Source organism: Ostrinia furnacalis, unplaced genomic scaffold (genome assembly GCF_004193835.3).
Source record: "Ostrinia furnacalis isolate ACB-3 unplaced genomic scaffold, ASM419383v2 OfSCF3542, whole genome shotgun sequence".
NCBI lineage: Eukaryota > Metazoa > Arthropoda > Insecta > Lepidoptera > Crambidae > Ostrinia > Ostrinia furnacalis.
The window spans coordinates 426,588-440,306 of record NW_021133781.1 but is presented as its reverse complement, the minus strand read 5'-3'; the positions used below and the strand labels follow the sequence as shown (position 1 = coordinate 440,306).

The 13,719-nt window shown below is 37.8% G+C and overlaps 1 protein-coding gene across 1 annotated transcript in view; it reads right to left on the bottom strand.

Annotated features, from left to right (window-relative positions):
- Positions 1 to 13,719, bottom strand: part of RhoGAP102A (Rho GTPase activating protein at 102A) — a gene marked incomplete at its 3' end in the record, with an annotated part of 55,730 nt that overhangs the window by 24,029 nt on the left and 17,982 nt on the right. Inside the window, exon 3 of the mRNA XM_028311691.1 lies at positions 8,417 to 8,533. Within this exon, the coding sequence (XP_028167492.1) occupies positions 8,417 to 8,533 (117 nt within the window). The remainder of the gene's footprint in view (positions 1 to 8,416; positions 8,534 to 13,719) is intronic.

Genomic DNA, 13,719 nt, shown 5'->3' with positions numbered 1-13,719 from the left:
CCANGTCTTGAGGCAACTTAAAAAAGTACATTCTGTGTTTTTATTATTATTTAGGCAGTTAAATACTGCACAGTATTTAGTACACAATTTTCTTTATTTTCTTCCATCATACACAAGAATATGCGTGCGTGAGTCAATGTTCGCTCGTATGTGAGGCCTTGTCGAATAGTATCCTGTAGGTGGGCCATCGTGCGTGTTTTGTTTTCGACGTAAACTCGCGGAGATGAACAGGACTGATGCTACGTGGTCTATAAAAATACCTCAAGACTCAATAGTTCAGTTAATAATATCAAATTAAATTTTGATTTCGTTACAAAAATAAGAGCGTACATCAAACACAAATTAAAACAACAGACAATCGAAAATGGTTGAAAAACAAAAATAAATTCTTAGTGGCCAGGCTCGGACTAAAAAGTTTGGCCATAAAAATTATGCAGCTTCAACTTTGGTAAGACTTTGGTAGGACATGGCATGGGAGTAATTTTAAAATTTCAAAAAAAGAATTCATTCATCTTCTTTTTTTTCTGAGTATTTTCATTGAAAAAGGGTTTTACCTCTTCGAATTTTACACGAAGCTTTGACACATAAGATTAACCACCTTAAAAAAACATTCCAAGTTTTTGGCAATGCTCTCAAGTAATTTTAATGGACGGCCGAAGTTATCCGCAAATAAATGTTGGAAAACAAACAGGTAACCCGAAGTGGGAAACACGACACTTGTTTTGATAGAAAAATTGCGACGCACGGTGCGTACGCGCGGCCTGGGCGGGTCTGGGCGACATATTTCGCAGTTCAATGTCTAGCTACATTTTCATGATAGTATATTTAGAACTATCAGAATATTATTAACTACAAACTATAATCTTTCTTTTAATAATGTAACCTAATTGTTCCGTGTCTTAAAAATGGAAATAGGTCCCAGGATTCTTTGCTAGAGTATGGAATAAGTAGAGACAAATCAATACCAACGCGAAGTTTAGTGAGGACTGCGTTTGTTGCTCTTTCTCGCATAAACCAAGAGACGAAACTTTTATGTTAAAATGTACATAATTTATACTAAACTGCTGGAAATACCGCGTGATTCATAAAATGAAAATAGTTTGATCGGACTTAATATTATGAGGTCCATTAAAACATGGGTGATAAATTACACCAAAAAGACTTGAACTTATTTTAACAGAAGTTACATTCTAAACCTACTGAGATTATATCTACCTACCCACTTAATCTCCATCTCAACACAGTCAGTGCACTCCCCCGAATAGTTTCTGCATTCCGTTCTTAATGAGTTTTTATTTTCGCCTCCGATCGTGTAGGTAAACAAGGTGTGCGTTATTTACAGAACACATTACTGTCACACGGCAGATTGGCATGTGATTATGTGTCACTGTGTGGATGGGATTTGGAGAATTTAATTACCTACATTAGAAGGGCTTGAAAAATGGTTCTAATTAGATTAGCCTGCCCATTGACAAAAACTAAAATAACTGATTTTATACTTTTTTTTTATCCACAACGAGGAAGCTCTTGGCCTGTATCTCACCTGATGGTAAGTGATTTTATACCATTTTATACAATATAAGTGATTTTATACTTATTGAATACTGATTTTATACCATTAATAAATTTGACTCTACTACTGAAAACCTCTTTTCACCATAAATATCTGTGAAAATCTTACCAACAATCCGCAATAAAATGCCAAGCCAACAATTTAAACACACACTGAAAATTTTGATTTGAAGAAGAATCTTAGAATTACTTTTTATCAATAACTATCCTAAAACTGGTTTCCCTTTATCCTGAAAATAATGGTAGTAGGAAGTAGACACGGTCTCTAAGAAATACCTTTACGTGCCATAACAAACGCAGGTGCATTTACGCAAAGCCTGTTTTTTTTACAATTTCTGATTTACGCGCATTACTCACGAAACTGACCCCTTTCAAGAGTCATCAGCGAGTCATGTGGACAGCGGAGCACCCACGTGCTAGGGAAATGAGCGGAACGACTGGCGCCGCCGTGGATGCCACCACAATGGTGGAACAGTCAGAAGGACCAGGTGGAATTGTCAACCAAATGTAGGTACTTTTAGACTTCGGAAGTCATGGTGGAGAGCGGAGCAACCACGTGCGAGGGAAATGAGTGGATCGACTGGCGCCGCCGTAGATGCCACCACAATGGTGGAGAAGTCAGAAGGACCAGGTGGAATTGTCAACCAAATGTAGGTACTTTTAGACTTCGGAAGTCATGGTGGAAAGCGGAGCACCCACGTGCGAGGGAAATGAACGGAACGACTGGCGCCGCCGCGGGTGCCACCACAATGGTGGAACAGTCAGAAGGATCAGGTGGAATTACCAACCAAATCTACTTTTCCAGTTCGGGAGTTATGGTGGAAAGCGGAGAACCCACGTGCAAGGGAAATGAGCGGAACGACTGGCGCCGCCGCGGGTGCCACCATAATGGTGGAACAGTCAGAAGGACCAGGTGGAATTACCAACCAAATCTACTTTTCCAGTTCGGGAGTTATGGTGGAAAGCGGAGAACCCACGTGCAAGGGAAATGAGCGGAACGACTGGCGCCGCTGCGAATGCCACTATAATGGTGGAACAGTCAGAAGGATCAGGTGGAATTATCAACCAAATCTAAGTACTTATCCAGTTCGAAAGTCATGTTGGAGAGCGGAGCATCTACGTGCGATGGAAATGAGTGAAACCACTGGCGCCGCCGCGAATGCCGGTCTACGTTGGTGGACCAAACAGAAGGATCGGGGGCCTTTTCTCAGCTAAATCCAGTTCAAACTTGATGGCAACTTGAAGTTGTAGCTAATTTCACGCTGTCGATCGAAAACTGCACCACAATGATGGACGAATCAGAAGGATCTTGGTTTTCAAAATTGTTGCATTGTTGCATTTCTTCTTCGTTCAAGTTCCCAGCAACGAGTGCCTCTACTGCACATTCTTACGCTATGTTTACTAGTAAAGATCGCGGAGATATTGGTCGCACGTCAAAACAGGTGGAAAATCATGTAAGATTTAAAATTTTAATAGGTACAATAAAATCCTTCATTTAACACCTTTGCTGCGGCAGTAACTTTCTAATACTTTCCATTCCTTCGGTACAAGGTCAATAAACCTGGTATTAAANTATAGCTAAATAATTGTGTTGCAAAACTTCATGTGTACTTATTTATGTGATAGTAAAATGAAATTTCTAGATATACTTCATCATGTGGCCTATGATCGATTATCCCATACAGTGCTTAATGTTTTTCTAACTTCAAAGATAATGAAATGACTTGAGTTTGTTTGATGCGGGGTGTCATTGATAGGGTATATGGTGTGAGATTGATCAAAAATGATCAAATTATCCCCAGAGACTATACTCCTCTTTAAATGGTAATATCCACTGGTAGTCGTAGGTTTCAAATTTTTGGAATACAACGTGTCCCAAAATTCAAGGATAAGCCGGCGCCGCAGGGTGGACATAGTCATGACTGCTTTAGGAAAAATAAGAAAAAAAATCTATCTCAATTATTTTTTAAGTTACACAATAAATTATGAAATTTTGCGATGATATATCAGAAATTAGAAGAAGTGAAATAATTAATTTACCTGCCAAAACCAAAGCCTTTTGCAATTCTGGATAGTAAGGTTGAATGTGTCCAATTTTTTTTATATTGATATTGCAGAACTTGTATGACTTAAGTGAATTTATATGACTTTTGTTATTGTTTTCATGCATAAATTTAATATTATTGATTTTTTTAAGACAAATTATTTTTATAATTATTTTTTAAATTTTATTTTGTAAAGTTTAACTATTTTTAAGTTCTTTTCGTTGGTAAAATCAATAAATAATACTGATTGAATGCTAAAATTTTAATACCAACATTTTAGTAACGAAAAACAGTTAATTATTTGATGAATTTTACTAGATCAAAGTTACCCCATATGACAAAAATGTCAATAACTATTTATCCCGTTGGCAGATTTTGTTTTTTTTTAAATCTATTGGTATTATAATTGTGATTACTTTCTATTTACGCAATAAAATCTGGGGGTATCAAAGTTACCCCATTCTTCTTTTAGCTTTGATCACATACTTTTTATTTTTTTTCTCAAAATTGAGCTATATTTTTTCATTTTTTATTACACGAATCGAGAGTACTATAAAAACCGATTATTAGACTTTTTTTGTATTTTTTTACACCCACAAATTTCAAAGATATGGACCTTCAAAGTTCAAAACTGGCCAAAGTAACCCCATTCTACGGTATCAAAAGTAATCTTTAGATGTGTCAGCAGTTCAGGAAAACAAATTACATATCACATTGTATGACATGCCATGGATTATTAGGATCTCTATCTACCTACTTACATGAATAGCGAGCAAAATATAGTGAGAAAGCGATAGTAATGTCACAAAATGTCATGTTTTCTAAGTTAGCAGATAAATATAATACGCAGATTAAATAAGTATTGATAAAAATACCATCTGCCTAAAGGTTTTTTACACTTTACCTTGACTGATCTCGCCTTCAAGCGAATAACTCCGAATAAAGCACCTTAATTTTGACAAAAGGTTGTATGTTTCACTGATACGAATATCAATCATAAAACAAGCTAATTTAATTGAAAATGCAACTTTAACCGTTTGTAAATTTTATTGGTCATCCAAACTTCCAACGTAATGGGGAATAATGAACTAAAAAGTTCACTAATCCCCGTTGACGGGGATTGTCAACGGGGAATAGCGGAATAAGCAGTGTGCCTACCATGAGTTTACGTTAGGTGAGCTCGCTAGCGAATACGTCAAAAAATTCTATGAAGATTTTATTTCTTGAAAGCAGCCGCTAGGGGCGCTGCACAATATGTCATACATTTAAATGTCATTTTTTTACGCAGTCGCTAGCGAGCACTCCTAACGTAAACTCATGGTAGGCACACCATACTTCGTACAATCGCTATCGCGCTCGCTCCAGTATGCACACCCGCTCATTCCTGCTCCCAGCTCCAGCTGTAAGTGTACACTGTTGTCTAAACGCTGGAGCCCTGATCGATCTTTTGATGAGACTGTTGATGTACCATCAAAGCAGGGACTTGGCACCGCTTCAGCGCCCCCGCTCGTCACTAACACAGTGGAGAAGAGAGCAGTAAGCTGCCTACTGATTGTGCTCTAACTTTTACTACATTTGACAGTTTAGATAACATTTCGGACAATGCAACGCCAAACTAAAATCAATAAAGAGGTTGAATTTGAATTTAATTTATAGGTAAGAGCAGTTATACTGAAATGTTTACAGGAAATCTGAAAAATTCGGAAGTAATAGAAGGTCTTTTTAAGTGTTTACCGAGTAACTGTTGAGTTTACGAATTATATCAAGGATTTGATTGGTATATCGTCGGTTGGTCGATTATATTATTGGTAGTTGAGAGTCAAAGACAAGGTGATTAAATCCTATAAAAAAATAATGTCGTCTTTTTTAGTTTAAAGTATTTTTTAGAACCTAAATGCATACATACTTTTTTATGGGACAGAAGGCAAAAGAGCAGACGGTTGTTTCCTTAGACCTTATGGTGCGAGATTGCTATAACATTTTCAGGTTTTGAAACCGTCCGAACTATTTTCTAAAATCTTTGCGATTATAGTTAGAAATGTATTATTTAGCAGGAGCCTACTGAGTTCACGTGTACTATGCTCGTCGTACGAAAATTGAGTTTATTAGAAGTAAATTAATTCCGCCGTTGTGTTGTGATCAGACGGCTTAGCTTGGCAAGGTGGTATGAGATATTTATCTAATGGCTTTTCAGCGTTCCGCGTGTTTGATGTTGTATGGAGAAATAATACTGAGAGGAATAAGCTTTCGCTTCGAAAATAAGAAAAATATTTTTTTAGACGGTATCTTGTTTTTTATTAGGAGGTCGGATACGACTGGGGGAGTAATAATAATTATAATCAAAGTTGTTTAGAGCCTGTAGGCAGGCATAGGCAAAAAACCTCTGTGCCTGGAGTTAAGAAGCTGGAAAAAATACCAAGAATTAAGTCCCTGTAGTTCCGCCGCTTTTTCACAATTTGTTGTTAAAATTAATGTTGAAGAATGCATTAATAAATTACACTACTTTTTGCTAGTAAAAATTAACTGTGTCAAATAAAATGTTGTCTCAATTTTATTTTTAAATTAATTAATGTTCTGTTAACTCTCTATATCACAGTAACCCGAAGACGTCTTTTATGTTTCTATGCAGCGATATAAAAGTGGTGTTAACCGTCAATCTGTCCATCGGGCGCTTTGCAATCGTAATTCTATGGGATTTATTAGATTCTTTTATTCTTAGTAATAAAATCAGCCGTGGTTTGTGTCTGTGTTTCTGTGATGTCTGAATTCGAATAGTCGATGTTAATGAGATTGGGACTCAATGAAAATATTTTAAGAAAGGTATTGTATAGTTAAATGATTAGTTAACATAAGACGACAAGGAAGTTAGCCGTAAAACTCTACATAGTTTTGTAATTATAATTTTTGAAGTTACTTGTCAGATCTTGGCCTGAAAATTATTTTGCTTTGACTCTAGATGTTTTGTAGAGTTAAGTAGGTAAGCTTTGATTGAACTTAATTATCAAGTAACTTTTTCTGATAAAGATGTGTAAGAAAACAAATCTATAAGACTATTCCTGCACTAGACTTTCAGATAGAGGACGTGTGAGTTATAACTTGAAAAAATTGAACTTTCTAAGGCGGGAATCGAACCCATGACCTTTCGCTTGCCGGGCGACTGCTCTTCCAACTACTTAGTCACTGGACGAACCCGTCGAAATTTTCAAGAGGTGTGAATGAATGCCGCCATTTAACGTGACGTCAGCGGAAAAGGTGCGGTTCTGTCAACAACAATTTAAATCCTAATAAAGTCTGCGCGCGCGCCGATGAATACATCACGGTGATTTACGGTGCGTTTACTGTTAATATAAAACGTTTATAACCCCTGAATCACTGCACCTGCATCGCGTCACGTTATGCAATGCAACGGCCGATTAAAATCACAATTCTGGTAACGTTATCTTTTGGCACGTGTTTAAGAGGCCACTTAATATATTTCACTGCCCTAAGAGAGTAACATTACACACAATATTCACATGTTGAAGCATGATAGCAAAGCGCAGGTTTACAGATTAATAATAATAAGTTCCAATTCATTTCACAAAAAACTCCATATTACAAATACCAGCCTGACACAGTTCTAGACAACGAAAATTACAAAATATACTGGGATAGAACCATTATTACTGATAAAACAATCCACTACAATAGACCCGATATAACTTTACATGACAAAACTAATAAGACCGTATATTTAATTGATATAGCAGTATGCAATACGCACAACTTACAAACTACACACTCAGAAAAACTAGCTAAATACAGAGATCTTTCAATAGAAATCAGGACGCAATGGCGTGTAACCACAGTCTTAGTAGTTCCAATTGTAATCTCCACCACGGGAGTCATCCCTAGACAGCTACACACTAGCCTACGCACCTTGGACATAGCCCCAACTATTTATAAATTAATACAGAAAGCGACCATTCTGAATACATGCAGGATAGTAAGAAAATTTTTGAATATTGCTTAAACTAAAGTAATTGGGATGCATTTGGCTTCGGCCCGTGCTCCTAAAATTTGCCTCTTAGGAGAGAAAATAAATTAAGAAACAATATAATAATAATAATAATTTATTACTTGACATACGGGTTTAACATGACTCTATCTTTTTATCGTTATCTTATAAGTAGGTACCTACTGTTTTTATCTATCTACATGAATAAGCAAATAATAAATAAAAACCTTATTGCGTAATATCCTTTAACAATAAGTAAAGATAAACTACATAGCTTTTATATGGTTTAAAACTGAGCTTCCCATCGCCGTGCCACCTTTAGTTTTAAGTGATGGAAAATCAAATTTCAGTTTAGTCTTCAGGACTCATGGGAATAGGGCCTTAGAATTTTACTATACTCGTTCGAGAATGTTATAGTTGCAGGAGTGCTATCTTTAGGAACACAATGTTAAATTCGTTTAGTGTAGTGAGCTTTCAATCGTTATGTGACTTTGCAATACCTATAGGACAATTTTATAGTATTTTTGTATCCTCTTATCTCGCTAATTCGCTTTGATATTATGAGAAGTGATATCTCACAAGGAATATTAACAGGAGTGTTATGCTGTTATCTGTGTTATCAATCTCTCTTAGCCTAGGCGCAGACCATCGATTTCTCGTCGGCCGATAGTTTAGTCGGGCAGTTGGGCATGTATGGGAGTGCGCACACTACGCCGATTCGATTTGGCCGATTCTTCATACAATTTAAAATCGGGCACAACTATCGGCCCACTAAAAATCAACGGTGTGCGCCTACTCTTACCCTTATCCTTGTCGGCGTCCTTGGTGCGGCTCTGGTCGAAGAAGCCGGTGGTGAGCGCCTTCCTCTTCAGCAGGTACGCTCTTCTCTTGGGCTTTGTCGTCGCTGCTACCGCGTTCTCTGGAACAAAACCAACAGTGTTAAACTTAGGTCTATAGAGGTTAATATGTAGAATGCTCAAAGACAGTTGGACGGCCATAATATCTGTTAGAAAATTGACGAAAGATGGAGTAAACTGGTTTACGAATGGTTTCAGCAAACGTAGCAGAGGTCGGTCACCTGAAATAACCTCTAGGTGGCATGTGCATCATGTATAGGCTCTATTATCAGAATGCTACCACAGAATAATAATAAGTACTACGTACAGATGTTTTACTTCGCGAAGGTATTTAAAAAAATGTATGCTCAATGTCATTAACAATATGGTGTAATTTAGCCTGTCTCAAGAGTCAAGCACCATTTTGTTGACAAACGTCAGTGATCGGCACTGCGCCGAAGCTATAGGGCTGACTTCGGTAAAATGATGTGACGTGAGGTGCCAAACTGCGGAAAATGGCGGAGGAAATACATGATTTAGCATGAATTATCATGAATAATATTAACTACTTATTTACCTCTCAGTCTTGAGGCAACTTAAAAAAGTACATTCTGTGTTTTTATTATTATTTAGGCAGTTAAATACTGCACAGTATTTAGTACACAATTTTCTTTATTTTCTTCCATCATACACAAGAATATGCGTGCGTGAGTCAATGTTCGCTCGTATGTGAGGCCTTGTCGAATAGTATCCTGTAGGTGGGCCATCGTGCGTGTTTTGTTTTCGACGTAAACTCGCGGAGATGAACAGGACTGATGCTACGTGGTCTATAAAAATACCTCAAGACTCAATAGTTCAGTTAATAATATCAAATTAAATTTTGATTTCGTTACAAAAATAAGAGCGTACATCAAACACAAATTAAAACAACAGACAATCGAAAATGGTTGAAAAACAAAAATAAATTCTTAGTGGCCAGGCTCGGACTAAAAAGTTTGGCCATAAAAATTATGCAGCTTCAACTTTGGTAAGACTTTGGTAGGACATGGCATGGGAGTAATTTTAAAATTTCAAAAAAAGAATTCATTCATCTTCTTTTTTTTCTGAGTATTTTCATTGAAAAAGGGTTTTACCTCTTCGAATTTTACACGAAGCTTTGACACATAAGATTAACCACCTTAAAAAAACATTCCAAGTTTTTGGCAATGCTCTCAAGTAATTTTAATGGACGGCCGAAGTTATCCGCAAATAAATGTTGGAAAACAAACAGGTAACCCGAAGTGGGAAACACGACACTTGTTTTGATAGAAAAATTGCGACGCACGGTGCGTACGCGCGGCCTGGGCGGGTCTGGGCGACATATTTCGCAGTTCAATGTCTAGCTACATTTTCATGATAGTATATTTAGAACTATCACAATATTATTAACTACAAACTATATAAAGTTTCTTTTAATAATGTAACTTAATTGTTCCGTGTCTTAAAAATGGAAATAGGTCCCAGGATTCTTTACTACAGTATGGAATAAGTAGAGACAAATCAATACCAACGCGAAGTTTAGTGAGGACTGCGTTTGTTGCTCTTTCTCGCATAAACCAAGGGACGAAACTTTTATGTTAAAATGTACATAATTTATACTAAACTGCTGGAAATACCGCGTGATTCATAAAATGAAAATAGTTTGATCGGACTTAATATTATGATCCATTAAAACATGGGTGATAAATTACACCAAAAATACTTGAACTTATTTTAACTAAAGTTACATTCTAAACCTACTGAGATTATCTCTACCTACCCACCTAATCTCTACCTCAAAACAGTCAGTGCACTCCCCCGAATAGTTTCTGCATTCCGTTCTTAATGAGTTTTTATTTTCGCCTCCGATCGTGTAGGTAAACAAGGTGTGCGTTATTTACAGAACACATTACTGTCACACGGCAGATTGGCATGTGATTATGTGTCACTGAGTGTGGATGGGATTTGGAGAATTTAATTACCTACATTAGAAGGGCTTAAAAATGGTTCTAATTAGATTAGCCTGCCCATTGACAAAAACTGAAATAATACTGATTTTATACTTTTTTTTTATCCACAACGAGGAAGCTCTTGGCCTGTATCTCATCTGATGGTAAGTGATTTTATACCATTTTATACAATCTAAGTGATTTTAAACTTATTGAATACTGATTTTATACCATTAATGTATTTGACTCTACTACTGAAAACCTCTTTTCACCATCAATATCTGTGAAAATATTACCAAAAATCCGCAATAAAATGCCAAGCCAACACTTTAAAAACACACTGAAAATTTTGATTTGAAAAAGATTTACTTAATAATAATCTTAGAATTACTTTTTATCAATAACTATCCTAAAACTTGTTTCCCTTTATCCTGAGAATAATGGTAGTAGGAAGTAGACACGGTCTCTAAGAAATACCTTTACGTGCCGTAACATACGCAAGTGCATTTACGCAAAGCCTGTTTTTTTTACAATTTCTGATTTACGCGCATTACTCACGAAACTGACCCCTTTCAAGAGTCATCAGCTTGTCATGTGGACAGCGGAGCACCCACGTGCGAGGAAAATGAGCGGAACGACTGGCGCCGCCGCGGGTGCCACCACAATGGTGGAGAAGTCAGAAGGATCAGGTGGAACTTCCAACCCATTTAAGTAATCAAGTTTGAAACTCATTTTGGAGAGTGGAGTACGAGTACCTACGTGCGAGAGAAATGAGCGGAACGACTGGCGCCGCCGCGAATGCCACCACAATGGTGGAACAGTCAGAAGGACCAGGTGGAATTATCAACCAAATCTAGGTAGGTACTTATCCAGTTCGGAAGTCATGGTGGACAGCGGAGCACCCACGTGCAAGGGATTTCCCTCAGAAGGACCAGGTGGCCTTTTCTCAACTAAATCCAGTTCACACTTGATGGCAACTTGAAGTTGTAGCTAATTTCACGCTGTCGATCGTAAACTGCACCACAATGATGGACAAATCAGAAAGATCTTGGTTTTCGGTCGGAAGTGGCTGCATTGTTGCGTTTCTTCTTCGTTCAAGTTCCCAGCAACGAGTGCCTCTACTGGACATTCTTACGCTATGTTTACTAGTAAAGGTCGCGGAGATATTGGTCGCACGTCAAAACAGGTGAAAAAAAAATCATGTAAGATTTAAAATTTTAATAGGCACAATAAAAATCTTACATTTAAGTACTTCTAAAGTAACAAAACATACTGTTTTGGGAGACTGTTGTATGAAGTTTGAACGAATCTAACTAACAACAAGTTTCAACACTTATCTTAACGAAGGCTTAGTCAGTCATATTATTCTAAAAGAAACCAAAACATTACACACAAGGAACAGCGAAGACCCAATTCCGCAAAATAACCGCCAAGCCGTATAACTCCCAAATTACTGCTCGCAAAATTCCGCAGATGTTAAAGATCGTCAATGTTAACGAGCCGCTGACGCGTCAAACTGACGGTTATGACGCGCCGTTAGTGCCGTTAAATCATCAACACTCTGTTAAGAGGAACGCGAATCGACTGAACGGACAGCCGAAATAACGAGGCAAATAAACAACGATGCTGATATGATACAATGTGGAAGGGAAAATAAACGTGCAATGAACTGACTGGAATGGTACAACAACTAAGATGAGCCACATTTACCTATAGGCAATAAATACAATGGTTACATGCTTGCGCAAGAGTAGACTGCTTTCGTTGCGTTCTCTCTTGATTAATCTTCGAGAAAGTTGTTACTATACCAGTATAGTACCCGCAGTTGTTCTATTTTTAAAGGTCTATTTTGTTTTATCGTGTCGCTAGGTGTATCGGAAAACTCTTCCAATAAGTATGTTTTACCAACTTTACACTTCACTGTTTGGTTATTTTATAAAAAGGTCACTCTGGCAATCAAAACAGGAGAAACCACAGAGAGAAAAAACAGTGAAAAAACGGATAAATTATTGAGAGAAACCTCATTTATTGAATGACATTTGAAGATTCAACCGCCTCTGTGGTCTAGTGGTAAGACCACCTGCTTCAGACGCAGAGGTCCCGGGTTCGATTCCCAGTGGGGGCAGATTTTTCTGTTCGGTTTGGTTGGTGGTAGGGCTTGTTCTAAGTCCGCCTGGCTAGCTACCACCATCTTACCTAAGTCTGTCGCCATAACAACAGTGTTAACAGCATTGTTGTGTTCCGGCAGTTAGAGGTAAGATAGCCAGTTCTTCCGTGGTTGAGGATTCCGGGTGAAGCTCGCTTCCACCTTCGGCCTGATCGTCACTTACCATCAGGTGAGATACAGGCCAAGAGCTTCCTCGTTGTGTATAAAAAAAAAAAAAAAAAAAGATAAATACGAGAAGCAATTTCCCAGAGATTCATAAAGAGAATTTGTTATTATTACAAATACGACATCTTAAAACTTCATATCGAATTATTAGATAGTTAATGTTTATAAATCTTTTACAAGCGCATGAGTAAGAAAAACAGTGCTAAATGACACATGTCACGCGGCGCGTGGGCCTGTGACGGATGGAGAGAGCACGATAGCGGGCAGCGCACCAACAGGGCTGCCAACCGCTCGCTGTCGATTGCTATCTACCCTACTAATAATGTAAATGTGAAAGTTTGTACAGATTGAGACCCGGTTTCCACCAAAGCGGAGCGGAGCGGAGAAGTGTTTTGAATTAGATTTCCTGATTTCCTGAATAATGAAATCTGATTGTTTACCTATTCAAAAAACTTCTCCGGTTCGCCTCGATAGAAAACGGACCTGATAGATGGATGGATGAGTGTTTGTTTATCCTTTAAGGAAACTACTGAACGGATTTTGATATTACAATAGAATGACTTATAGACTCAATACTCAAATCTTTATTGCATTTCACAGATCTTGAATCTTGTAAGATTAAGATTTTGTATAACGATGGAGATAACGAGACAACAGCGCCGGGCAGCGCACCAAGCCAAGCAGGGCTGCCAACCGGGGGCTGTGTCGATTCTCTATACTATACCATCCTACTAATAATATTAGGCTATAGTCTCCTGTTAAACGCTATACGTAGCTCTATGTTCTCTCATCGCACAGCTGAAACTATCGAATGTAACACTTATTACGGAATATTATTTATTGCAATGTCATGTGCAATACTCATTACTCATAGCTCGCAGAGCTGATGACCACTGGGGCAGAAAAGTTCTCGAGTGGTGAACACGGGCTAGAAGACGTAGTCTGGGCAGGCCGCCCACTAGGTGGACCG